The 26581-nt window shown below is 44.1% G+C and overlaps 1 protein-coding gene across 1 annotated transcript in view; it reads right to left on the bottom strand.

Moving 5' to 3' along the window:
- Positions 1-9436, bottom strand: part of LOC129815415 (E3 ubiquitin-protein ligase MARCHF9-like) — a 45960-nt gene extending 36524 nt beyond the window's left edge. The window contains exon 1 of the mRNA XM_055869214.1: positions 7672-9436. Coding sequence (XP_055725189.1) covers positions 7672-8016 — 345 coding nt within the window. The 5' untranslated portion in view covers positions 8017-9436. The remainder of the gene's footprint in view (positions 1-7671) is intronic.
- Positions 9437-26581: the final 17145 nt, after the last annotated feature.

Here is a 26581-nt window from a genome sequence, read left to right on the forward strand (position 1 = left end):
TGGGATTGCATGTGGGACAGTTGTCCATCTTGACAATCCACTGTGGGCACTATAGGTTCCATGAGCATGTCTCTCCATTGATGTTGGATGAATGTCAGACTCTGCCTGCAGTCCAATGCCTTACACATCAGCACTCTCCGTCCAGCAGAGCCTGGGTCCATACACGTGTACCACCACCACCACTTCACTGCAAATAACATAGAGCTATAGCCAGCTGTTTCAAGGATATTCTTAGAACTATACTTGCTACACTTTCAAAACATATTCTCATCTAGGATAAGAGTGTAAGGGCTGTCGTTCTCCTCTTCCTCAGACGAGGAGAGGAGAGAAAGATCAGTGGACCAATACGCAGCATTCGGGAAATAAGCCATCTTTTATTTGACACGATGGCAACACGAAAACAAACACTTTCAAAATTACAAAACAAGAAAACGACGTAGACGAAAAAACCTGAACATGAACTTACATAACTAACGTAAAACTCACGGACAGGAACAGACTACATCAAAGCGAACAGCCAAACAGTCCCGTATGGTACATACATTCGACGACACAGGAGACAATCACCCACAAACAAACAGTGAGAACACCCTACCTAAATATGACTCTTAATTAGAGGAAAACGCAAACCACCTGCCTCTAATTAAGAGCCATACCAGGCAACCCAAAACCAACATAGAAACAGAAAACATAGACTGCCCACCCAAAACACACGCCCTGACCATAAACACATACAAAAACAACATAAAACAGGTCAGGAACGTTACAGAACCCCCCCCCTCAAGGTGCGAACGCCGGGCGCACCAGCACAAAGTCCAGGGGAGGGTCTGGGTGGGCAGTTGACCACGGTGGTGGCTCAGGCTCTGGACGCTGTCCCCACACCACCATAGTCACTCCCCGCTTCTGTCTTCCCCTCCCAATGACCACCCTCAAACTAACATCCCCTAAATGAACGGCCAGCACCGGGACAAGGGGCAGCACCGGGACAAGGGGCAGCACCGGGACAAGGGGCAGCACCGGGACAAGGGGCAGCACCGGGACAAGGGGCAGCACCGGGACAAGGGGCAGCACCGGGACAAGGGGCAGCACCGGGACAAGGGGTAGCACCGGGACAAGGGGCAGCACCGGGATAAGGGGCAGCACCAGGATAAGGGGCAGCACCGGGACAAGGGGCAGGTCCCGGCTGATATACTCAGGCAGATCCTGACTGAACGGCTCTCGACGCTCATGGCTGGCTGACGGCTCTCGACGCTTATGGCTGGCTGACGGCTCTCGACGCTCATGGCTGGCTGACGGCTCTCGACGCTCATGGCTGGCTGACGGCTCTCGACGCTCATGGCTGGCTGACGGCTCTCGACGCTCATGGCTGGCTGACGGCTCTCGACGCTCATGGCAGGCTGACGGCTCTCGACGCTCATGGCAGGCTGACGGCTCTCGACGCTCATGGCAGGCTGACGGCTCTCGACGCTCATGGCAGGCTGACGGCTCTCGACGCTCATGGCAGGCTGACGGCTCTCGACGCTCATGGCTCTCTGACGGCTCTGGCTGCTCATGGCTCTCTGACGGCTCTGGCTGCTCATGGCTCGCTGGCGGCTCTGGCAGATCCTGTCTGGTTGGCGGCTCTGGCAGATCCTGTCTGGTTGGCGGCTCTGGCAGATCCTGTCTGGTTGGCGGCTCTGGCAGATCCTGTCTGGTTGGCGGCTCTGGCAGATCCTGTCTGGTTGGCGGCTCTGGCAGATCCTGTCTGGTTGGCGGCTCTGGCAGATCCTGTCTGGTTGGCGGCTCTGGCAGGCTCCTGTCTGGCGGGCGGCTCTAGCGGCTCCTGTCTGGCGGGCGGCTCTAGCGGCTCCTGTCTGGCGGGCGGCTCTAGCGGCTCCTGTCTGGCAGACGGCTCTGTAGGCTCATGGCAGACGGGCGGCTTAGCAGGCTCATGGCAGACGGGCGGCTTTGCAGGCTCATTGCAGACGGATGGCTCAGACGGCGCTGGGGAGACGGATGGCTCATATGGCGCTGGGGAGACGGATGGCTCAGATGGCGCTGGGGAGACGGATGGCTCAGATGGCGCTGGTGAGACGGATGGCTCTGGCCGGATACGGCGCACTGTAGACCTGGTGCGTGGTGCCGGAACTGGAGGCACCGGGCTAAGGATAAGCACCTTCCTACTAGTGCGGGGAGCAGGGACAGGGCACACTGTACTCTCAAAGCCCACTCTATAACTGATGCGAGGTACCGGCACTGGTGACACCGGGCTGAGGACAAGCACATCAGGATTAGTAGGGGGAGAAGATACAGTGTGTACAGGGCTCTGGAGACGCACAGGAGGCTTAGTGCGTGGTGCCGGAACTGGAGGCACCGAACTGGATACACGCACTACAGAGAGAGTGCGTGGAGGAGGAACAGGGCTCAGGAGACGCACTGGTAGCCTAGTGCGTAGTGTAGGCACTGTAGGTACTAGGCTGGGGCGGGGAGGTGGCGCCGGAAATACCGGACCGTGGAGGCGTACTGGCACTCTTGAGCATTGAGCCTGCCCAACCCTACCTGGTTGAATGCTCCCGGTCACCCGACCAGTGCGGGAGGTGGAATAACCCGCACCGGCCTATGTAGGCGAACCGGGGAAACCATGCGTAAGGCAGGTGCCATGTATGCCGGCCCGAGGAGACGCACTGGAGACCAGACGCGTTGAGCCGGCCTCATGACACCTGGCTCAATACCCAATCTAGCCCTGCCAGTGCGGGGAGGTGGAATAACCCGCACTGGGCTATGCACTCGTACAGGAGACACCGTGCGCTCTACTGCGTAACACGGCGCCTGCCCGTACTCCCGCTCTCCACGGTAAGCCTGGGAAGTGGGCGCAGGTCTCCTACCTGCCCTTGGCCCACTACCTCTTAGCCCCCCCCCAAGAAATTTTTGGGTGTTACTTACGGGCTTTTTGGGCTTCCGTGCCAGACGCGTTCCCTCATAACTCCGGTTCCTCTCTCCGGTAGCCTCTGCTCTCCTCAGTGCCTCCAGCTGTTCCTATGGGAGGCGATCCCTACCAGCCAGGATCTCCTCCCATGTGTAGCAACCTTTTCCGTCCAATATATCGTCCCAAGTCCATTGCTCCTTCTTTTCCTGTCCCTTACTCCGTTGAGTTTTCCCTTGCCGCTTGGTCCTAGCGTGGTGGGTGATTCTGTAAGGGCTGTCGTTCTCCTCTTCCTCAGACGAGGAGAGGAGAGAAAGATCAGTGGACCAATACGCAGCATTCGGGAAATAAGCCATCTTTTATTTGACACGATGGCAACACGAAAACAAACACTTTCAAAATTACAAAACAAGAAAACGACGTAGACGAAAAAACCTGAACATGAACTTACATAACTAACGTAAAACTCACGAACAGGAACAGACTACATCAAAACGAAACGAACAGCCAAACAGTCCCGTATGGTACATACATTCGACGACACAGGAGACAATCACCCACAAACAAACAGTGAGAACACCCTACCTAAATATGACTCTTAATTAGAGGAAAATGCAAACCACCTGCCTCTAATTAAGAGCCATACCAGGCAACCCAAAACCAACATAGAAACAGAAAACATAGACTGCCCACCCAAAACACACGCCCTGACCATAAACACATACAAAAACAACATAAAACAGGTCAGGAACGTTACAAAGAGACTCCTCGACCTCCCATTTGAAACCCCCTTCCTAAGCTTTTCTTTATCTGCAGTCTTTCAACTAATGAGAACATTTTACCCATTTAATATACATGTACAGTTAGAGGTTTGGAAGGATTATCATTCCCCAGTGCAGAGGTGGAATAATACACTATATGTAGATTTGTGATAAGGTTAGGGCACTATACCCCTAGCTACAGGGTTTCTGCAGACTCCACAGTCCTCTCTTCATCTCTCTTATTCTCCTGCACAGTAAGTCCCCATCACGACACTCCTATAAATCAACTCCACGCAATGTTGTCATTTCCGTTCTATCAATGGATCCACGTGCCTCCTTTCAAAGGACACCACCAAGGCTAATTAAAAGTATTCAGGGGTTCTGTCTCATTTGATTCCCTCAGTGGATGCTTATATCATGGGACATGGTGCTGCAACAGAGACTGTTTCAATCTATAATATTACAGCCCAAGGCTCGCTTACAGGGAGACTGAGCTCAGGCTTTTTTGTTGTTGTTGCTTTTTAACAAACAAATAGTCAAATAATTTTAACAAAACGTATTTTAATTTAATTCACTCAAGTATACAGGAAGAGTATTTGGTAGAGAAACAGACATTTTCTACAATCACTAATAGACTTTTAAGGGTTGTTTTTTGTATGTGATTCTTGACAATGTTTCAAATATTTTGCACAGACAAGAATCTTTGTTGATTAGTTGTGATTCGATGTCATGATAAATGGGCAAAGGTCATTAAATGCATTACCCCATGATGCACTTTACTACTGTATTTCAATGTATCTACTGTATGTCATACTGTATTCAATCTGATGGATGTCCTATTGTCATTGTTGGTCCCTCACATGTTGTTACACTTCTTTTGATGTTATTTGTGTTTTCCTTTTTGCCTGTGATGAAATCACAGGACCTTCCCACTGGGTAAGAGAATTTCGTTTTTTTCAACTAACTTTTAACCTAAATCCAATGACATGGTAATTTTTTTTGTTGATTTCATGTGAATTCATGTTCGTTGATAACTAAACCAAATGTAAAACAAAACTAGACAATGAAATGACGTCTGTGCCCAGTGGGTTAGCTGACACACAGTAGTGTCAGGTTCAGACTGACAGTGAATCAAATCATAACAATCAGATTATTATTGAAAGCACTTCTGCTCTACCCATGCAACATGACACACGAAAGGCCTCTGAGATATCCGGGGAATGCACAGGAGTTAGCGAGCATTATCCATCTCTATATATCAGTGCAGGCTGCTGAGGGGAGGACCATGTGTTTGATGTATTTGATACCATTCCACTAATTCCGCTCCAGCCATTACAACGAGCACGTCCTCCCCAATTAAGGGGCCACCAACCTCTTGTGCTATATATGCAGACTATGTAAAAAATCTATGTTTGTACACTTAGGCCTACAGTTTATTGGTCCTTGTTTAAAATTCTGAGCATTAAATATTAAAGCAATTGTTTTGTTCATAGTGTCTTACACTACTTGTTATATACCTGCAGTATTAATCTGTATCTGCTTCTTGGTGGTGGAACCACTGCCTGTTTTAACCTAAAAAGATCTGCATTGGCACAATATATGAAACAACATGTATGTATTTATGTACAGTATGTATGTATTTACAGTACCAGTCAAAAGTTTGGACTCATTCAGGGGTTTTTCTTAATTTTTTACTATTTTCTACATAGTAGAATAATAGTGAAGACATCAACATTATAAAATAACACATATGGAATCATGTAATAACCAAAAAAGTGTTAAACAAATCAAAATATATTTTATATTTGAGATTCTTCAAAGTAGCCACCCTTTGCCTTAATGACAGCTTTGCACACTCTTGGCATTCTCTCAACCAGCTTCACCTGGAATGCTTTTCCAACAGTCTTGAAGGAGTTCCCACATATGCTGAGCACTTGTTGGCTGCTTTTCCTTCACTCTGCATTCCAACTCATCCCTAACCATCTCAATTGGGTTGAGGTCAGGTGATTGTGGAGGCCAGGTCATCTGATGCAGCACTCCATCACTCTCTTTCTTGGTTAAATAGCCCTTACACAGCCTTGAGGTGTGTTGGGTCATTGTCCTGTTGGAAAACAAATGATAGTCCCACTAAGCACAAACCAGATGGGATGGCGTATCGCTGTGGTAGCCATGCTGGTAAAGTGGGCCTTGAATTCTAAATAAATCACTGACAGTGTCACCAGCAAAGCACCCCCTCACCATCACACCTCCTCCTCCATGCTTCATGGTGGGAATCACACATGCGGAGATCATCCGTTCACTTACTCTGCATCTCACAAAGACACGACGGTTGGAACCAAAAATCTCAAATTTGGACTCATTAGACCAAAGGACAGATTTCCACTGATCTAATGTCCATTGCTCATGTTTCTTGGTCCAAGCAAGTCTTTTCTTCGTATTGGTGTCCTTTAGTAGTGGTTTCTTTGCAGCAATTCAACCATGAAGGCCTGATTCACGCAGTCTCCTCTGAACAGTTGATGTTGAGATGTGTCTGTTACTTGATCACTGTGAAGCATTTATTTGGACTGCAATTTCTGAGGCTGGTAACTCTAATGAACTTTTCCTCAGCAGCAGAGGTAACTCTGGGTCTTCCTTTCCTGTGGCGGTCCTCATGAGAGACAGTTGCATCATAGCACTTGATGGTTTTTGAGACTGCACTTGAAGAAACTTTCAAAGGTCTTGACTTTTTCCGGATTGAGTGAGCTTCAAATCTTAAGGTAATGATAGACTGTCATTTCTCTTTGCTTATTTGAGCTGTTTGAGCTGCCATAATATGGACTTTGTCGTTTACCAAATAGGGCTATCTTCTGTATACCACCCTTACCTTGTCACAACACAAATGATTGTATCAAACGTATTAAGAAGGAAATAAATTCCACAAATTACCTTTTAACAAGGCACACCTGTTAATTGAAATGCATTCCAGGTGACTACCTCATTAAGCTAGTTGAGAGAATGCCAAGAGTGTGCAAAGCTGCCATCAAGGCAAAGGGTGGCTACTTTGAAGAATTGCAAATATAAAATATATTTTGATTTGTTTAACACTTTTTTGGTTACTGCATGATTTCATATGCGTTATTTCATAGTTTTGATGTCTTCAATATTATTCTACAATGTAGAAAATAATAAAAACATTAAAAAAAAACCTGGAAAGAGTAGGTGTGTCCAAACTTTTGACAGGTACTTGCATGTATGTATGGAACAATATATGTATGGAACAATGTATGGAACCAAGTACGAACAACTATACTGAAAATAATGTGCTGTCTATTGGAAAACTGTCTCTCAAACAGGATAACAATACAATAATGTTTAATATTGGCACAGCACTGATAGCCATCCATGATGTAAATTCTCTATAACACTTTGTGAAAGTTTGACCCATTGGAGACATTTCCAGATTTGATGTTTCATGAGTTGCTTCATGAAACCAAACTTGTGGCATCCTAATGGGGTCACAATTGCAGAGCTTAAATTTAACCGGGGCTGTAAGTCACTGAAGGAAAACCCTGCTTATGCTCCTCAATGGGAGGAAGCTGTATCACTGTCTGTTTGGGCTGCAGCTGGAACATGAGGATGCAGAAACATGTCAACAAAGTTTTAGTTAAAAGCTTTGTATCCGCATGAGTTATTCTGGATTCCAGGAGAACGTAACAGTCTGCATGGAGCCAATGTGTCTCTTATGGGGTCTTTGGAGACAAAGGTTGACTTTATCTATTGTGGAAAAGTTTGGTATTTGCCCTGATAAAATACATGCTTGTTTTCCTCAGCCATAAGGTGATACCTGAGCTTCCCTGCAGTGTGGGCTTATGTATAGACCTGAAATACATGTGAAGAACCAACTTTGAAGCTTTGAATGGACTTACAGGCATAGCCCTGGAAACAATGGGGAGACAATTGGTAATCAAAAGGGGCCTAGGGAACTGTAGCCTAGACGTGGATAGATAGGTGAAGGACAGGAAAGCCTACCTGTTCGGGGCCCTGGAAGCAGATTCGGCACTGCGGCGAGCGCATGCCACTGTCCAAGCTGCTTGTGAGCGATACAGTGTCCAGGCTCGCTTGGAGCTTCGCATTCTTCTCCTCCAATGCCAGGCTCCGCGGCCGGGGATTGGTGCCATAGTACTCTTCTTCGTCGTCCCGGGTAGAGCAGTCGAAGGGTGGCCACCCGCAGCCTCCTACCCCGAGCCCTCGCATGCTGCTTGTTCGCCTGTCTGGGTTTGTGTCAGAATCGGTCCCCCGTCTTAAGCCAGACCGCATCAAAACCAGCACTTTCAGTTCATTGAAAAACATACGGATCCGGTACTTAAACATCATGAACTAGCCCACATTGGCAAAATGCGGCTGTAGGGTGAAATAGAAAGTATCAATACATTTAGTTGTATAAATCAGGCATTTCTTATGCACGATTTGAGCGCTAAAATGGGCTTTGTAAGTAGCCTATTATTATTACCAAGTGCAAACCTATTTGGTTCAAGTAGCCTTCCCCAGCTATGGGCTATACTATCAAAACAAAAATACCAGAGGTTTCTATAAAAAGCATGACTGCCGAAAAAAAATATTGGTCAACGGTAATCAAAACATTACAATGTTAATACATTGTATCTCTCATTGTTACATTTTCTCTGTTACCATGTGTAGCCGATAGACAATGCGGAAGTTTTTCATGGATGGGCAGTTCTTTTGGAATTCAACGGATGCCGATACAACAATTCCCGATAGCGTTCAGTGTGAGCGATGAGCATAACCAAACAGCAATAGGATCAAACTGAATCCCCTCATGTACATTTTCGATCCAGTCACTTATGGCACAATGGCAACGCTTGCGTTTAACGGGAGCTGTCCAAGGTTCTGAAAGGAAATTCTATCGCAAGCAGAGAGGGAGCAAGATAGAGTGGAGCGGGTAGCGTTGAAGGCTCAGGTATAATATACAATGTTATTAAAAAACAGATGTCACTATGTCATCCGTAATTCCACCGAGTCATTTTTGGGTGTTGCTTTCATCTGTTTAGTCCGTACAAAAAAGGCCAGTTGACAACCACCTCTCTTTTGTTTGTCCCTCAATGGCATGCTAGACTTCAAAACACCGTATTTTTCTCTTCCCCTGTTTCCTCACTGTTTTTTCTGGCTGATTGTTAGAGAATATGTCCCTCACGGTTCCCTCTCCACATAAGTCCGAGAGCCACTTTACTATCCAACGTGTTCGCATTTTAAACAGGATCGGACGAGACACCAAAAACCTGTAGAAGAACACACATCCCTTTGCCATTGAAATTCCATGCTGTTTTTTGTTCTTCCTGCAACGATTCCTGCAGAACACACACCAGGAAGAACAGAGATGGCAGGGAATAACCCCCCAGAGTATGGGAACGAAGCAAACCGATTACATCGCCATGCCAGATCAACTTTGCCACCAAATAACGGGTTCGTTTACTACCAATAACTAATTACGTCCATTCAACAACAATAAAACGTTATTTTACGTGGCATTGTTTAAATACTTGCTTCTGTCAGCAGACGTGCCTCCATCGAAATTGATTTGGTGGACGAACAAAAAGAGGATCCTGCCATAAAAATGCATGCTAGCCAAATTGAAACACAGATGTGTTTTTTTGTATCGTTGTTGTCACCTCGTTTTCCTATGATTATTCCTTCCTCAGTCTATCCGCGAAGGAAAAAAAAGCTCTGCCTTCTTGCTGCGCATTGGCAGAAGCCGCTATCCGAGGTTCTGATTTTCATGTGACGTTGCGGCCACGTGCTAGTCAGTGTATCCCGGGAAATCTAAACGGTGTATGTAATGTCAGTGGACAGGGACTGATATTAGTAGTCTGCCACTTCCATTGGGTGAACCTTCTCTCAAATGTGTCTCTCTTGTTACATATGCCTATGTATAGTTTATTCAACCTTCTCTCAAACAAGTCTAGGCCTATCATCTAAACAGATACTAGGCTCTTGGCTTACATGAATGTTGTAATAATACACATTGCTTCACTGGCTACCGAACAACTGTTGTGTTCTTTCATGAAGTTCAGCCATGTGTTATTTAATGCCACAAAGAAAATTATGAACGAATTTCAAAGAACTTGGCCAAGCAGCATCAAACGACTGAATAGATTAACCATGCCATAACTAGATTAGAGTTGAATCACAGCCATATGAAAACATTAGTCACAGAGATATGAAAGCAAGGATGTGAGGGGGGTAAAGCCTCTGTGTATTGTGAGCGCTGTCTGGCGGGGCCGGACCCCCGCCGAGAGGCACCCAGGATCGAACTCTCAAGGGGGCGGATGCTCTCTGTCGGCTCCACATGCAGTAGCCTATATGGAGCCGAACCAAGGTGTACACAGATTTAAACTCAATAATAAATCAAAGCAGTTTAGTGATTCCTCTGTAAGGCACAAAACCACCCTTCTAGCCTACGGAAACAGGAAGAAAAAATAAGTATTTAAGCACATTATTTTATTTTAAGAAAAATAAAATAATAATTCATTGAAAATATGCAAGCATTATCCATGGTCACATGACAAGAAAAACAGTTTAGCTTAGCAAAATATATGTATAGGGAATCAAACAATTATCCATCAGACATTTTTGTTAGGCCATTTAGTGTATTTCCTCTTCCATTTATACACCCAGTGCTTTTAGAAGCTCCTAGTCCACCTGGGGGCATCCGGTTAACGGACGCTGTCCTTGGTGCTGAAATGAAGACCATTAAATTCTAACATGCTACATTCGGCAGCAGGTCCCTCCTGGGCCTGAGGGACCTAAGTTGACAAAACTGATATAAAAAAACATTCCCCTTTACCAATAGGAAAGCACAACCACAATAAACAAAACATGTAATACTAAAACCAATTGGATAGAGGAGTAGGCTACCCCTGTGTCCTGGCCCAATGTCTTACCTGGCCTCTGATACTGGTTTTGATTGCCATCAAATCAACCTGCTGGCAGTTTTTAACTAGGTCATTTTGAATCCTCATCTTCCCACTGCAACAGTCGACAGATCGTCATTGTTGTAAAACAGAATTGGTTCTTAATCAAACTCATGATAAAGGGCAAACTGTGTGGAGGCCAACATTAAAATGGATCTCTCCAGTATATGGATGCACCCAGCTTCAAAACTTTGTGTGTCATGATCACTAATGTGCCTACTTTTTAAACTTCAATAACTCAGGTTTCTACTCAGCGTTACAATATAACACAAACTTTTCAGTGACTTCACGTATTTTCACACTGTCCCATCCACTAAATGTATTAATCAATTAAACAGGTGAAACAAGAGTATTAAAAATAATTGTAACCAGTACAATTCATTATATGCTGACATATTAGTGCTGAAATTAGATAATTAATGTGGAGGACAAGAGCCAAGAGAGGACAGGGAGACCCAGAAGTAGAGAGAAAAATAGATTTAGGTTTAGAGTCTGCAATGGAAAATTGACAACCACTGTCTGTATGAGTGTTAAAAAAAGCAACAACCGGTAGGTAGGCCTACATCACATTTCATACTATCTATTTAAGAACATGAAGTTTAAATAAGCTCAATCAGTTGACGTCAACAGGCTAACTGTTGACTACAACATGAATGCACTGACTCTGGATAAGAGTGTCTGCTAAATATAAATGTCAAATGTAATGTCCTTTGAAAAGGCCAGTGGATTGTCCAGGCAGGCTAACTCTGAGATCCTGTCAGTGGGAGAGACACCACTACAGCACACAATGTTAGCTAAGTAATTGGTAGATAACTACTGTGGGAGAAAGCAGAAGCAACAAAAGGAAGAAAGATGAGGGCAAAGATAGTGTAAAATTCAAAGGAAGAGATTAACAAAGATAGTGTCAAATTTAAAGGAGCAGATGGACAAAGAGAGAGGGTGAAAGAGAGGGTGGTTGTGTCATAGAGACATTAGTAATATTGGCTATTGGTCAAGAACAAAGCAACACCATTATGTCTCATAGGTTATCTGCAAAGGGCTGAGCAGCTTTGTGACCATCAGTCTGAATAATAACACATACCAGCACACTAGAAGACTACAGACACTCACAAAAAAACACTGACAAGACACAGACACAGGTACACAAAACAGACACTTCAAACCAACACACACAGACACACACAGACAGACAGACAGACAGACAGACAGACAGACAGACAGACAGACAGACAGACAGACAGACAGACAGACAGACAGACAGACAGACAGACAGACAGACAGACAGACAGACAGACAGACAGACAGACAGACAGACGCACGCACGCACGCACGCACGCACGCACGCACACACACACACACACACCGCCCTGGCTGAGTACCGTCTGTCTACACTCAGCCACGTCACCCACACCAAATGCACACAGATTGTACTGGCAAGGCAGCGTGTTCAAAGTACAAAGAAAACTCTCTCAGTTCAGCTGTCTAGCTTGTTTACCAGAAATACTACATTCACCAAGACTTATTTTCCCTGGCCATGAACTTCTCACCCAATTATCCTCTTCCCATTATTGTGGGTCTTTACAAATCAATGATCAGCCTGACTACTCTTTGTCATTTGCTGCGGTTTTGATATATTACCATCGGAAACAGACAAATAGAGTGGAATAATACAGTTTTACCCAATTGCTAAAACACAATTTTGCAAACTAGGCTGGTTTTATCAAAATACTTAACACAATTCACAAAACCACACACCCAAACTGCAAAATACCTCAAATGCTGCAAAATTCAGCACTGCAACCAAAACTACATATAGCATTATCAAAATCAAACGTTTGCACGAAATGGCACACACTTCATTGGCACACACGTCTAAACAAATACACACTGTTGGGCATGTCATCTTTAGTATGCTTTGCCATAATACTAAAATAGTTCAAATTGTAGAAAATTCTTCAGATGCACAGAAATATTTGCAGATACACACACATGCTGTTGAAACATTTTATTTTTGATTTTTCACCAAACAAGTCAGTGCAACATATGCACAGCAGATATATTTACATTGGACTGAACAAAAATAGGCTCACAAAAAAACAGTAAACTGAAAAAAATATATAGAAAAAAAGAGTCAAGAAAAATAATTAGGCAGCATCTTGCCGCACAGCTGGGTCTGGCCACAACGCCTCGTCCACATCACAGCTGGGTCTGGCCACAACGCCTCGTCCACATCACAGCTGGGTCTGGCCACAACGCCTCGTCCACATCACAGCTGGGTCTGGCCACAACGCCTCGTCCACATCACAGCTGGGTCTGGCCACAACGCCTCGTCCACATCACAGCTGGGTCTGGCCACAACGCCTCGTCCACATCACAGCTGGGTCTGGCCACAACGCCTCGTCCACATCACAGCTGGGTCTGGCCACAACGCCTCGTCCACATCACAGCTGGGTCTGGCCACAACGCCTCGTCCACATCACAGCTGGGTCTGGCCACAACGCCTCGTCCACATCACAGCTGGGTCTGGCCACAACGCCTCGTCCACATCACAGCTGGGTCTGGCCACAACGCCTCGTCCACATCACAGCTGGGTCTGGCCACAACGCCTCGTCCACATCACAGCTGGGTCTGGCCACAACGCCTCGTCCACATCACAGCTGGGTCTGGCCACAACGCCTCGTCCACATCACAGCTGGGTCTGGCCACAACGCCTCGTCCACATCACAGCTGGGTCTGGCCACAACGCCTCGTCCACATCACAGCTGGGTCTGGCCACAACGCCTCGTCCACATCACAGCTGGGTCTGGCCACAACGCCTCGTCCACATCACAGCTGGGTCTGGTCACAACGCCTCGTCCACATCACAGCTGGGTCTGGCCACAACGCCTCGTCCACATCACAGGCAATATCTTCCCTTGCCAGACATCGAGGGAAGAAGTGCCTTGAGTGCCTTATCCATCCCTGAATCGTACCCACATCAATCTCATCACATGCCTCTTCTATAGCCTTCCGTACCCCAGTGAACATTTGACCCCTTCCTCCACCATGGTTGCGTCTCTCAGTCCTTTAGAAAAACAAAAAAACAAAAATATAGGGCTTGGACAATGCAGCCTAAAGATATTTCCTCCACAGTAGAGTAAATTCTACAGGAAATTTGTGCAGTTAGTGTATGACATCAGCCATTCATGAAGTAAACAGGTGTCACCCACCTGATACACTATAACATGGGGTGTACTACATAGTGTGAAAGACATGTTGGTTACATACATACATACTCCAGTCTAAATGTCCGGATGACACAGGCGACAGTAAAACGGCTCAGGTTGGGCTGCACTCTCTGTCCAGCCTCTCACATTGTCAGCCCATGGTTGATGACATGATCAACTAAGGTTGGGCTGCACTCTCTGTCCAGCCTCTCACATTGTCAGCCCATGGTTGATGACATGATCAACTAAGGTTGCTCTGATTCGAGCCTCTCACATTGTCATCCCATGGTTGATGACATGATCTGTCACGATCGTGTGGCGGATTGACGGACCAAAAAGCAGCAGTTGGAAAATAAGCCATCTTCTTTATTAAACAACACGAAGATGAACACGACACAAAACACTTTACAAACTAACAAAACAACAAAACGACCGTGAAGCTACAAACGTTGTGCACATACAAACAGGCTACAAACGTTCTGACATAGACAATTACCCACAACCAATGAGAGCCTATGGCTACCCTAAATAAGGCTCCCAATCAGAGACAACCGAAATCAGCTGTCTCTAATTGGGAACTCATTCAGGTAACCATAGACTCTCCTAGACAACCAAACATACATAGACAATACTAGAAACATGTACTCCACACAAACCCATATACTATACACCATAACCCCTTTACCAAATAAACACCCAAAACTAACAAAACATAAACATTCCCCATGTCACACCCTGACCTAACTAAAATAATAAAGAAAACAAAGAATAATAAGGCCAGGGCGTGACATGATCAACTAAGGTTGCTCTGATTCCAGACTCTCTCATTGTCAGCCCATGGTGGATGACATGATCAACTAAGGCTCTGATTTCATTTGAAAGTTGTCTTCTTTGGCCATGAACTCCTCTACCAGCTCTATCCCTACCTCTCACTCTTCCTCCCCCTCTCATTCTCACCCTCCCTCTTCCTCTTCCTCTCTCTGCAACGGCTTCCATTGTTGTTGTAAAACAAATGGTTTTGTGGTCTTTTCATAGTGCTTACTTCCTGATTGAAGTGGTAATAATTAACCATTGAGGTGTTTGGCCAGGTGGCACATGTATTGGCCAATTAGCTCATGTAGTGTCATTTTGAATGGCAGTGTTTTGAAATGGCAAACATGTGACTTTATGTCAGATTGTTGTGTCTTATGCAGAGAAGCGTGTGCAGTGTATTTAAAAAGTGCCATTTTGAATTGCAAAATGTGTGTAAAGCAGAAAATGTGTTTAGACTTTTGGAAACGAAGAGGTTTTGCTCTCTGTGTGTCAGTTTAAATAATTATGCTGTGCATGTCATTTTAGTGTGTTAGCAATTGGAAAAAACTGTAAACTCTAAAAGTGACCATGGTACAACATAGGATACAGAACTTTGAGGGTGCTCTTACAGTTTTTTACAATCCCTTTGGCACTAATTTCAGAACCTTGTGGTCATTTTTCAAAACTCTAGACACAAAACTCAAAACGGTCATCACTTGTAACACAGGCTGTCCAATGTTCAAAACATTGAATTATGCATTCATATCTTTAAAGAAACCTTGCACTTGCAGAATCATTGATTCAAATAAAAAAATTATCATGAAATAGCATAGGAACATTCATTTAGATCACCCACACACAAGATACCGATAGTTTCACTGTGTAGTTGTTCGTTCTATCATTAAATATTGTAGTACAAAATATGTGATACATGTTTCATTATGGTACTACACATAAATACATCACTGTAAAAGGACTAGTAAAGAAAATTCTACAGACACAGTGGAATCATTGAACAAAATCTGAAATTTATTGATGAAATACAATAAAATCACTCATAGGTTTCTTTGAATCAAAGCAAAAATAATTAGCTACAAAAAAAAAAAAACTACAGTAAAACATCAACTGCAGTGTTCCTCACCTGGTTTACTGTAAAAAGCAAAACAAAGGATTGATTTCTGTACTTCTATATTTCCCTCAACCCTGTCTTGTGGATTTGGCCACAGGTTTTCATCCACATCACAATGGATGCTTTCATTAGCCATACATCTTGGGAAGAATCTTCGGGCATGGCAAATCCAGGCCTGACACTGGTCTGCCGTGATGTCATTGCATGCGTTATCCATGGCCTGGAGAATGGTGGCTTGTTCATGAGGACGCCTATCATATACCTTCCACCTCCATGTGGAGAAAAATTCCTCAATCGGGTTTTAGGAAAGGAGAGTATGGGAGTAAGTACAGGGTGGTAAATTGTGGATGGTCCTGAAACCATGCTTGCACCATTTGAGCATGGTGGAACCTGACATTATCCCACACAATGACATAGGTCATGCCATCAGCTCTACAGACCTGATTTAGCTCATCAAGGAAGGTTATATTCGAACAGCGAATCATGTGGCTGCCTGCAACTCAATATATAGAGTGTATAGAGTAGAGAGCTTTAGTTGTTGTTCGACCTAACATTCGAACGGGCAAGATGCGTAATCTAAGCAACTTTGACCGTGGTATGATTGTTGATGCCACACATGGTGATTCCAGCATCTCAGAAACAGCTGCCTTCCTGGGATTTTTATGCACTACAGTCTCTAGAGTTTACAGAGAATGGTGCGATAAACAAAACACATGCAGTGAGCGGAAGTTCTGTGGGCAAAAACACCTTGTTAATGAGAGAGGTCAGAGGAGAACGTCCAGACTCATTCAAGCTAACAGAAAGGCCACAAATGCTCAAATAACAGCCGTTTAAAACAGTGGTGTGCAGAAGGGCTTCTCTTAACGTACAACACCGTGAATAATTCAGGCTGTTGTGGAGGCAAAAGGGGTCCTACCAAGTACTAGATAGGTGTACCTAATAAAGTGAAAATATGGTCTGGAAAAGTGGTACATGGGAACATAGAAACAGTGTCTGATAAAGAATGATAATGAAATATTACATCCATAGATAATGTAGTCCAATTGGTTCATGTTCCACGGTAATTGGTGTCAATGGATCTCGTTATCCTGAAACTTTCATGATCTAAACATGGAATATTGTTTGTCAGTTTCCATAAAACTATGCATTAAGAGGAATGCAACAGCTACTTATCATTTTAGCAGTTGTATCAATTGATAGTTAGATCATTGTAATGAAATTAATAGATAGTCATCTCAGATGTAATGTGTGAATTGCATTTTTAAATGGTAATACTTTGATTTTAAGTTGTCATTTTGAACAGGTGATTTTAGTTCAATGAACAAATGATCTTAGCTTTATGTGTATTGTATCCAAGGAATTGGAAAAAGTGTTCTAGTTTAGATTTTTTTTCATTTTGATCATTGGTTGTGAGTTTTGTGTCTGGAGCTTTGAAAAATGACATCAAGGTTCCGAAATTAGTGCCAAAGTGATTGTAAAAAACTGTAATACGCCCCCCCCCCCCCCACAACCCTGACTTATAAGAGTACTTAAAAGTAGGCATTACTGGATAATCTTGGTTCCTCAAACAAACTGACTGGAGATCGTTCTACTCTCTGGTCTAGTAGCTGACAGGCTGCAGGCTGCCCAGGCCCTGCTAGCTCTCTGGTGGACAGATGGTCATCCCAACTCAGTGGTGCTACCGCAACCATTATTGCAGCCAGCCACTCTGAGTGAAATATACCCTGGCATATGGGCCAGCATGGCGGGGAGGGTCCTGGCAGAGGGCCCACTGGAGACCCAGCAGACAGGATAGGGTCCTGTGCTCGTTTGCCTGAGAGCGTCCAACTTCACCATGGTGTTGACAACTTACAAGAGCTTGCCTCCTTCAGAATGTTATCGTTATAGGTGTTCAGACCCAACTGGGTCATGACGAAGTATATAATAGAACCATTAAGAAGCCCAGTTAACTTAAGTACAAATAGAACAGCATTGAAGGTATTAGAGAAATGTTTTTGTGCCAAGCTAGCACATTTAGGGCCTCCCGGGTGGCGCAGTGGTCTAGGGCACTGCATCGCAGTGCTAACTGCGCCACCAGAGTCTCTGGGTTCGCGCCCAGGCTCTGTCGCAGCCGGCCGCGACCGGGAGGTCCGTGGGGCGACGCACAATTGGCATAGCATCGTCCGGGGTAGGGAGGGTTTGGCCGGTAGGGATATCCTTGTCTCATCGCGCTCCAGCGACTCCTGTGGCGGGCCGGGCGCAGTGCGCGCCAGCCAAGGGGGCCAGGTACACGGTGTTTCCTCCGACACATTGGTGCGGCTGGCTTCCGGGTTGGAGGCGCGCTGTGTTAAGAAGCAGTACGGCTGGTTGGGTTGTGCTTCGGATCACGCATGGCTTTCGACCTTCGTCTCTCCCGAGCCCGTACGGAAGTTGTAGCGATGAGACAAGGTAGTAATTACTAGCGATTGGATACCACGAAAAATTGGGGAGAAAATGGGATAAAAATTAATAAAAATTAAAAATTTAAAAATTTAAAAAAGCTAGCACATTTAGGGAGTTGGGAGTTGTGGGAACGTAGGCTTTTGGTTTCCCATTGGTTCTGGGAACAAAGCCATATGTTTCCTAAACGTTAAAACTGAACGTTTTTTAAACGTTCTGACAATGGAAGTGAACATTTTGCCTGTTCTGGGAACATACATTTTTAAGTTTCTATGAGGTTCTGAGAATGTTTTACTCTGGTTCCCTGAAAGATTTCCTAGGGTTTTATTAATGTTTTGAGAGTGGAAATGATAGGTTATTTGACGATAATAAATAACGTTCTGAGTACATGTTTCAATAAGACTTTTAACAACACTGCTAGCTTAACTGTTTTGAACTCCAAGCACAGAAAGACATTTATTTCCCTAAGCATTAATCATGCAAACACATTTCTTTTTTTATTGTGGCACGGCATCAGTGAGAGTCAAACCTATGATCTTCTGTTCTCAATCCATGGAATTAGTCCACTGAGCCACCAGGAAAGAGCTAGCATGCCATGTTTTTTTTAAACTCATACAAAGCTGTTAATTTCAGTCTACTCAAACGCACCCCATTTAAAAGGAAACAAGCACTCATTAAGATCAGGCCATGGCCAACACACCTGAACACTCTTAACAAGATAGAGGATAGAGAGAGTTTTGTTGATGCAGAGAACGGAACGTACAGTGTCTTCAGAAAGTATTCACATGGTGAATCACACCCCTTTACTTTTTCCAAATGTTGTTGTGTTACAGCCTGAATTTAAAATTGATTAAATTGAGATTTTGTGTCACTGGCCTACACACAATACCACATAATGTGAAAGTGGAATTATGGTTTTGGACATTTTTACAAATTAATAAAAAATGAAAAGCTGAAATGTCTTGTGTTAATAAGTATTCAACCCCTTTGTAATAGCAGTCTAAATAAATTCAAAAGTATACATTTGCTTAACAAGTCACATAATAAGTTGCATGGACTCACTTTGTGTGCAATAATAGGTGTTTAACATTATTGTTGAATGACTTCCTCATCTCTATACCCCACACATACAATTATCTGTAAGGTCATTTCAACACAGATTCAACCACAAAGATTAGGGATATTTTCCAATGCCTCGCAAAGAAGGGCACCTATTGGTAGATGGGCAAAAATAAAAAAAAGCAGAAAGAATATCCCCTTGAGCATGGTGAAGTTATTAATTACAATTTGTATGGTGTATCAATACACCCAGTCACTACAAAGATAGATGCGTCCTTCATAACTCAGTTGCTGAAGAGCAAGGAAACCGCTCAGGGATTTCACCATGAGGCAAATGGTGACTTTAAAACAGTTACAGAGTATAATGACTGTGATAGGAGAAATTTGAGGATGGATCAACTACATTGTAGTTACTCCACAATACTAATCTAAATGACATAGTGAAAAAAGGAAGTGTGTACAGAATAAAACATTCCAAAACATGCATCTTGTTTGCAATAAGGCACTAAAGTAGGACTGCAAAAAATGTGGCTAAGAAATTAACTGTCCTGAATACAAAGTGTTATGTTTGGGGCAAATCCAACACATCACTGAGTACCACTCTTAATATTTTCAAGTATGGTGGTGGCTGCATCATGTTATCCGTATGCTTGTCATCGGCAAGGACTAGGGAGTTCTTTAGGATAAAAATAAATGGAATAGAGCTAAGCACAGGTAAAATCCTAGAGGAAAACCTGGTTCAGTCTGCTTTTCAACAGACAACTCGGAGACAAATTCACCTTTCAGCAGGACAATAACCTAAACACAAGGCCAAATATACACTGGAATTGTTTACCAATATGACAGTGAATGTTCCTGAGTGGCCTAGTTACAGTTTTGACTTAAATCGTCTTGAAAATCTATGTCAAGACTTGAAAATGGCTGTCTAGCTATGATCAACAACCAACTTGACAGAGCTTGAAGAATTAAAAAAATAATAATGTCGAAATATTGTATAATACAGGTGTGCAAAGCTCTTAGAGACTCACCCAGAAATACTCCCAGCTGTAATCGCTGCCAAAAGTGATTCTAACATGTATTGGCTCAAGTGTGTGGATCCGGATGTTAATTACATATTTCTGTATTTCATTTTCAATACATTTGCAATCATTTCTAAAAGCATGTTTTCACTTTGTCATTATGGAGTATTGTGTGTAGATGGGTGAGAGAAAAAAATATACAGTGAACAAAAATATAAAATGCAATGTGCAACAATTTCAAAGATTTTACTGAGTTATAGTTCATATAAGGAAATCAGTCAATTGAAATATATTACAGATAGGCATCTGTTGGTCACAGATACCTTTTTAAAAATTAGGGGCGTCTCGATCAGACAATCAGTCAGTATCTGGTGTGACTACCATTTGCCTCATGCAGTGCGACACATCTCCTTCGCATAGAGTTGATCAGGCTGTTGTTTCTGGCCTGTGGAATGTTGTCCCACTCCTCTTCAATGGCTGTGCGAAGTTGCTGGATATTGGTGGGAACTGGAACACGCTGTCGTACACGTCGATCCAGAGCATCCCAAACATGCTCAATGGGTGACATGTCTGGTAGGTATGCAGGCCATGGAAGAACTGGGACATTTTCTGCTTTCAGGAATTGTGTACTGATCCTTGCGACATGGGGCTGTGCATTACCATGCTGAAACATGAGGTGATGGCGGCGGATGAATGGCACAACAATGGGCCTCAGGATCTCGTCACGGTATCTCTGTGCATTCAAATTGCCATCGATAAAATGTAATTGTGTTCATTGTCCGTAGCTTATGCCTGCTCATACCATAACCCCGCCGCCATTGCACTCTGTTCAAAACATTGACAACAGCAAACCGCTCGCCCACACGATGTCTTCCAGCTGCCTGGAACAGTTGAGGTCCTGGATGGCGGTTCTGGGCTGGCATGGTTACACATGATCTGTGCTTGTGAGGCCGGTGGGACGTACTGCCAAATTCTCTACAACGACGTTGGTAGAGAAATGAACATTACGTTCTCTCGCAACATCTCTGGGGGACATTCCTGCAATCAGCATGTCAATTGCACACTCCCTAAAAACTTGAGACATCTGTGGCATTGTGTTGTGTGACAAAACCGCACATTTTAGAGTGACATTTTACTGTCCCCAGCACAAGGTGCACCTGTGTAATGGCCATGCTGTTTAATCAGCTTCTTGATATGCCACACCTGTCAGATGGATGGATTATCATGGCAAAGGAGAAATGCTCACTAACAGGGATGTAAACAAATTTGTGTACAAAATTAGAGAGAAATTAGCTTTGGTGCATATGGAACATTTCTGTGATCTTTTATTTCAGTTCATGAAACATGTGAACCAACACTTTACATGTTGCGCTTGTATTTTTGTTCAGTATATTTAATCAATTTTTTATTCAGGCTGTAACACAACAAATCTGAAAGAAGTCAAGGGGTATGAATACTTTCTGAAAGCACTGTATATGTTTTTAAATAAAATGCTTAGAACATTTTCTGACCGTTACTAAAGTTTTCTTGTGGTTTTTATGGGATATTTTCTTAATGTTCTTGGAACAATGTGAGAACATGACTTTAAATAGAACCATAAGGAAACCTGTAGGAAACGTTGCTGAAGTACTGAAATTGAAGTACTGAAGTTCTCAAAGAAGAACGTTGTTTCTTAATGTTCTCTGAACAATTTGAGGACATTCCCAATGTCAAACCAGTTGGAAAACATTCCTAGAACATTATCAAAATGTTTATTAAATGTAACCATGTTTGAACATTCAGAAAACGTTCTGTTAAAGTAATGAAATACAAAGAAAATAACGTTTTTTTGTCAAGTTCTTTAAATGTGCTGAGAATGTTCCAAAGCCAAGCAACTATCCTGCACCATTCCCAGAAAGTTGTGGGAAGGTTGTATGCAAAATAACAATCGGACAACCGTGCTCTCACCAAGCTCTAAGAAACATATGGTTCTCTGAATGTTATGTGCTAGCTGGGTCGTTCCACGAAAAGCTTGCCTTTTGTGTCCCTTTGATATTGTAAGTAGAAATGATGCACCAATATTGCATTTTAAAAGCCTGTTATATTAAATGAGGTGTCCTTTAATATAGACCACATGGAGAATTCAATAAATCAGATTTTTTAATATAAATAAAGACTTGCTAAAGTGCCAAAATTCAGCATTTTGACATGTCCCTCTGTGCACCTTCTGTGAATTGTAGGAAGATTTTAACCCACTTAACCCAAACATTTCTCCAAGATTTTGTACTTCAGTATCAAAAGTAAATGGAATTGCTAAAATGTACTGAGGTATCAAAAGTACAAGTATAAAAAAAACGAGTACTTTTTCCACTACTGGTTACAGTCAGTATCAGAATGGTAATAAACTGGTCTTATGTACAGATGTAAAACTAAAAGCATTGTATTTGGTTCAAAACATTCTCTAAGACCTAAACCTCAACTGGAGTTGTGTATAAAGGGTGTGACCATTGAGCAAGGTGAGGAAGCTAAACTCCTAGGTATAACATTGGATGGTCAATTATCATGGGCAAGTTATATTGACACAGTTGTTATGAAGATGGAGAGGGGTATGTCTGTTATAAAAAGATGTTCTGCGATTTTGACAGAAATCACCTGTACTAGTTGTTCAGACTCTGGTCTTCTCCCATCTTGATTACTGTCCTGTAATATGGTCAACTGCAGCAAAGAAAGACCTAGCAAAGCTGCAGCTGGCTCAAAACAGAGCAGCACGCCTTGCCCTTAACTGCACATACAGAACTGAAATCAACAACATGCAAATCAAATCAAATCAAATTTGATTTGTCACATACACATGGTTAGCAGATGTTAATGCGAGTGTAGCGAAATGCTTGTGCTTCTAGTTCCGACAATGCAGTAATAACCAACAAGTAATCTAACCTAACAATTCCACAACTACTACCTTATACACACAAGTGTAAAGGGATAAAGAATATGTACATAAAGATATATGAATGAGTGATGGTACAGAACGGCATAGGCAAGATGCAGTAGATGGTATCGAGTACAGTATATACATGTGAGATGAGTAATGTAGGGTATGTAAACATAAAGTGGCATAGTTTAAAGTGGCTAGTGATACATGTATTACATAAAGATGGCAAGATGCAGTAGATGATATAGAGTACAGTATATACATATACATATGAGATGAGTAATGTAGGGTATGTAAACATTATATTAAGTGGCATTGTTTAAAGTGGCTAGTGGTACATTTTTACATAATTTCCATCAATTCCCATTATTAAAGTGGCTGGAGTTGAGTCAGTATGTTGGCAGCGGCCGCTAAATGTTAGTGGTGGCTGTTTAACAGTCTGATGGCCTTGAGATAGAAGCTGTTTTTCAGTCTCTCGGTCCCTGCTTTGATGCACCTGTACTGACCTCGCCTTCTAGATGGTAGCGGGGTGAACAGGCAGTGGCTTGGGTGGTTGTTGTCCTTGATGATCTTTATGGCCTTCCTGTGACATCGGGTGGTGTAGGTGTCCTGGAGGGCAGGTAGTTTGCCCACGGTGATGCGTTGTGCAGACCTCACTACCCTCTGGAGAGCCTTACGGTTGTGGGCGGAGCAGTTGCCGTACCAGGTGGTGATACAGCCCGACAGGATGCTCTCGATTGTGCATCTGTAGAAGTTTGTGAGTGCTTTTGGTGACAAGCCGAATTTCTTCAGCCTCCTGAGGTTGAAGAGGCGCTGCTGCGCCTTCTTCACAACGCTGTCTGTGTGGGTGGACCAATTCAGTTTGTCCGTGATGTGTACACCGAGGAACTTAAAACTTTCCACCTTCTCCACTACTGACCCGTCGATGTGGATAGGGGGGTGCTCCCTCTGCTGTTTCCTGAAGTCCACAATCATCTCCTTTGTTTTGTTGACGTTGAGTGAGAGGTTATTTTCCTGACACCACACTCCGAGGGCCCTCACCTCCTCCCTGTAGGCCGTCTCGTCGTTGTTGGTAATCAAGCCTACCACTGTAGTGTCATCCGCAAACTTGATGATTGAGTTGGAGGCGTGCATGGCCACGCAGTCGTGGGTGAACAGGGAGTACAGGAGAGGGCTCAGAACGCACCCTTGTGGGGCCCCAGTGTTGAGGATCAGCGGGGTGGAGATGTTGTTACCTACCCTCACCACCTGGGGGCGGCCCGTCAGGAAGTCCAGGACCCAGTTGCACAGGGCGGGGTCGAGACCCAGGGTCTCGAGCTTGATGACGAGTTTGGAGGGTACTATGGTGTTAATTGCTGAGCTGTAGTCGATGAACAGCATTCTCACATAGGTATTCCTCTTGTCCAAATGGGTTAGGGCAGTGTGCAGTGTGGTTGCGATTGCGTCGTCTGTGGACCTATTGGGTCGGTAAGCAAATTGGAGTGGGTCTAGGGTGTCCGGTAGGGTGGAGGTGATATGGTCCTTGACTAGTCTCTCAAAGCACTTCATGATGACGGAAGTGAGTGCTACGGGGCGGTAGTCGTTTAGCTCAGTTACCTTAGCTTTCTTGGGAACAGGAACAATGGTTGCCCTCTTGAAGCATGTGGGAACAGCAGACTGGGATAAGGATTGATTGAATATGTCCGTAAACACACCAGCCAGCTGGTCTGCGCATGCTCTGAGGACGCGGCTGGGAATGCCGTCTGGGCCTGCAGCCTTGCGAGGTTTAACACGTTTAAATGTTTTACTCACCTCGGCTGCAGTGAAGGAGAGCCCGCAGGTTTTGGTAGCGGGCCGTGTCAGTGGCACTGTATTGCCCTCAAAGCGAGCAAAAAAGTTATTAAGCCTGTCTGGCAGCAAGACATCCTGGTCCGCGACGGGGCTGATTTTCTTTTTGTAATTCGTGATTGACTGTAGACCCTGCCACATACCTCTTGTGTCTGAGCTGTTGAATTGCGACTCTATTTTGTCTCTGTACTGGGACTTAGCTAGTTTGATTGCCTTGCGGAGAGAATAGCTACCCTGTTTGTATTCAGTCATGTTTCCGGTCACCTTGCCCTGGTTAAAAGCAGTGGTTCGCGCTTTCAGTTTCACGCGAATGCTGCCGTCAATCCACGGTTTCTGGTTTGGGAATGTTTTAATCGTTGCTGTGGGTACGACATCGTCAATGCACTTTCTAATGAACTCGCTCACCGAATCAGCATATTCGTCAATGTTGTTGTTGGACGCAATGCGGAACATATTCCAATCCGCGTGATCGAAGCAGACTTGAAGCGTGGAATCAGATTGGTCGGACCAGCGTTGAACAGACCTGAGCGAGGGAGCTTGTTGTTTTAGTTTCTGTTTGTAGGCTGGAAGCAACAAAATAGAGTCGTGGTCAGCTTTTCCGAAAGGAGGGCGGGGGAGGGCCTTATATGCTTCGCGGAAGTTAGTATAACAATGATCCAAGGTTTTACCAGCCCTGGTAGCACAATCGATATGCTGATAGAATTTAGGGAGTTTTGTTTTCAGATTGGCCTTGTTAAAATCCCCAGCTACGATGAATGCAGCCTCAGGGTGTGTGGTTTCCAGTTTACAAAGAGTCAGATAAAGTTTGTTCAGGGCCATCGATGTGTCTGCTTGGGGGGGAATATATACGGCCGTGATTATAATCGAAGAGAATTCCCTTGGTAGATAATGTGGTCGACATTTGATTGTGAGGAGTTCTAGATCAGGTGAACAGAATGACTTGAGTTCCTGTATGTTGTTGTGATTACACCACGTCTCGTTAATCATAAGGCATACCCCCCCCCCCCCCCCGCCCCTCTTCTTACCAGAAAGATGTATGTTTCTGTCGGCGCGATGCGTGAAGAAACCAGCTGGCTGCACCGACTCGGTTAGCGTCTCTTGAGTTAGCCATGTTTCCATGAAGCAGAGAACGTTACAATCTCTGATGTCTCTCTGGAATGTTACCCTTGCTCGGATTTCATCAACCTTATTGTCAAGAGACTGGACATTGGCGAGTAGTATGCTAGGGAGTGGAGCGCGATGTGCCCGTCTGCGAAGCCTGACCAGGAGACCGCTACGTTTGCCCCTTTTACGGCGTCGCATAGGGTCGCCGGCTGGGATCAGATCCATTGTATTGGGTGGAAGGCAAAACACTGGATCCGTTTCGGGAAAGTCATATTCCTGGTTGGAACGATGGTGAGTTGACGTTGCTCTTATATTCAGTAGTTCCTCCCGACTGTATGTAATGAAACCTAAGATTACCTGGGGTACCAATGTAAGGAATAACACATAAAAAAACAAAATACTGCATATTTTCCAAGGAACACGAAGCGAGGCGGCCATCTCGGTCGGCGCCGGAAGTTCACATGCATGCCAGTCAGGTCGACGAG

Source organism: Salvelinus fontinalis, chromosome 18, assembly GCF_029448725.1.
Source record: "Salvelinus fontinalis isolate EN_2023a chromosome 18, ASM2944872v1, whole genome shotgun sequence".
Classification (NCBI taxonomy): domain Eukaryota; kingdom Metazoa; phylum Chordata; class Actinopteri; order Salmoniformes; family Salmonidae; genus Salvelinus; species Salvelinus fontinalis.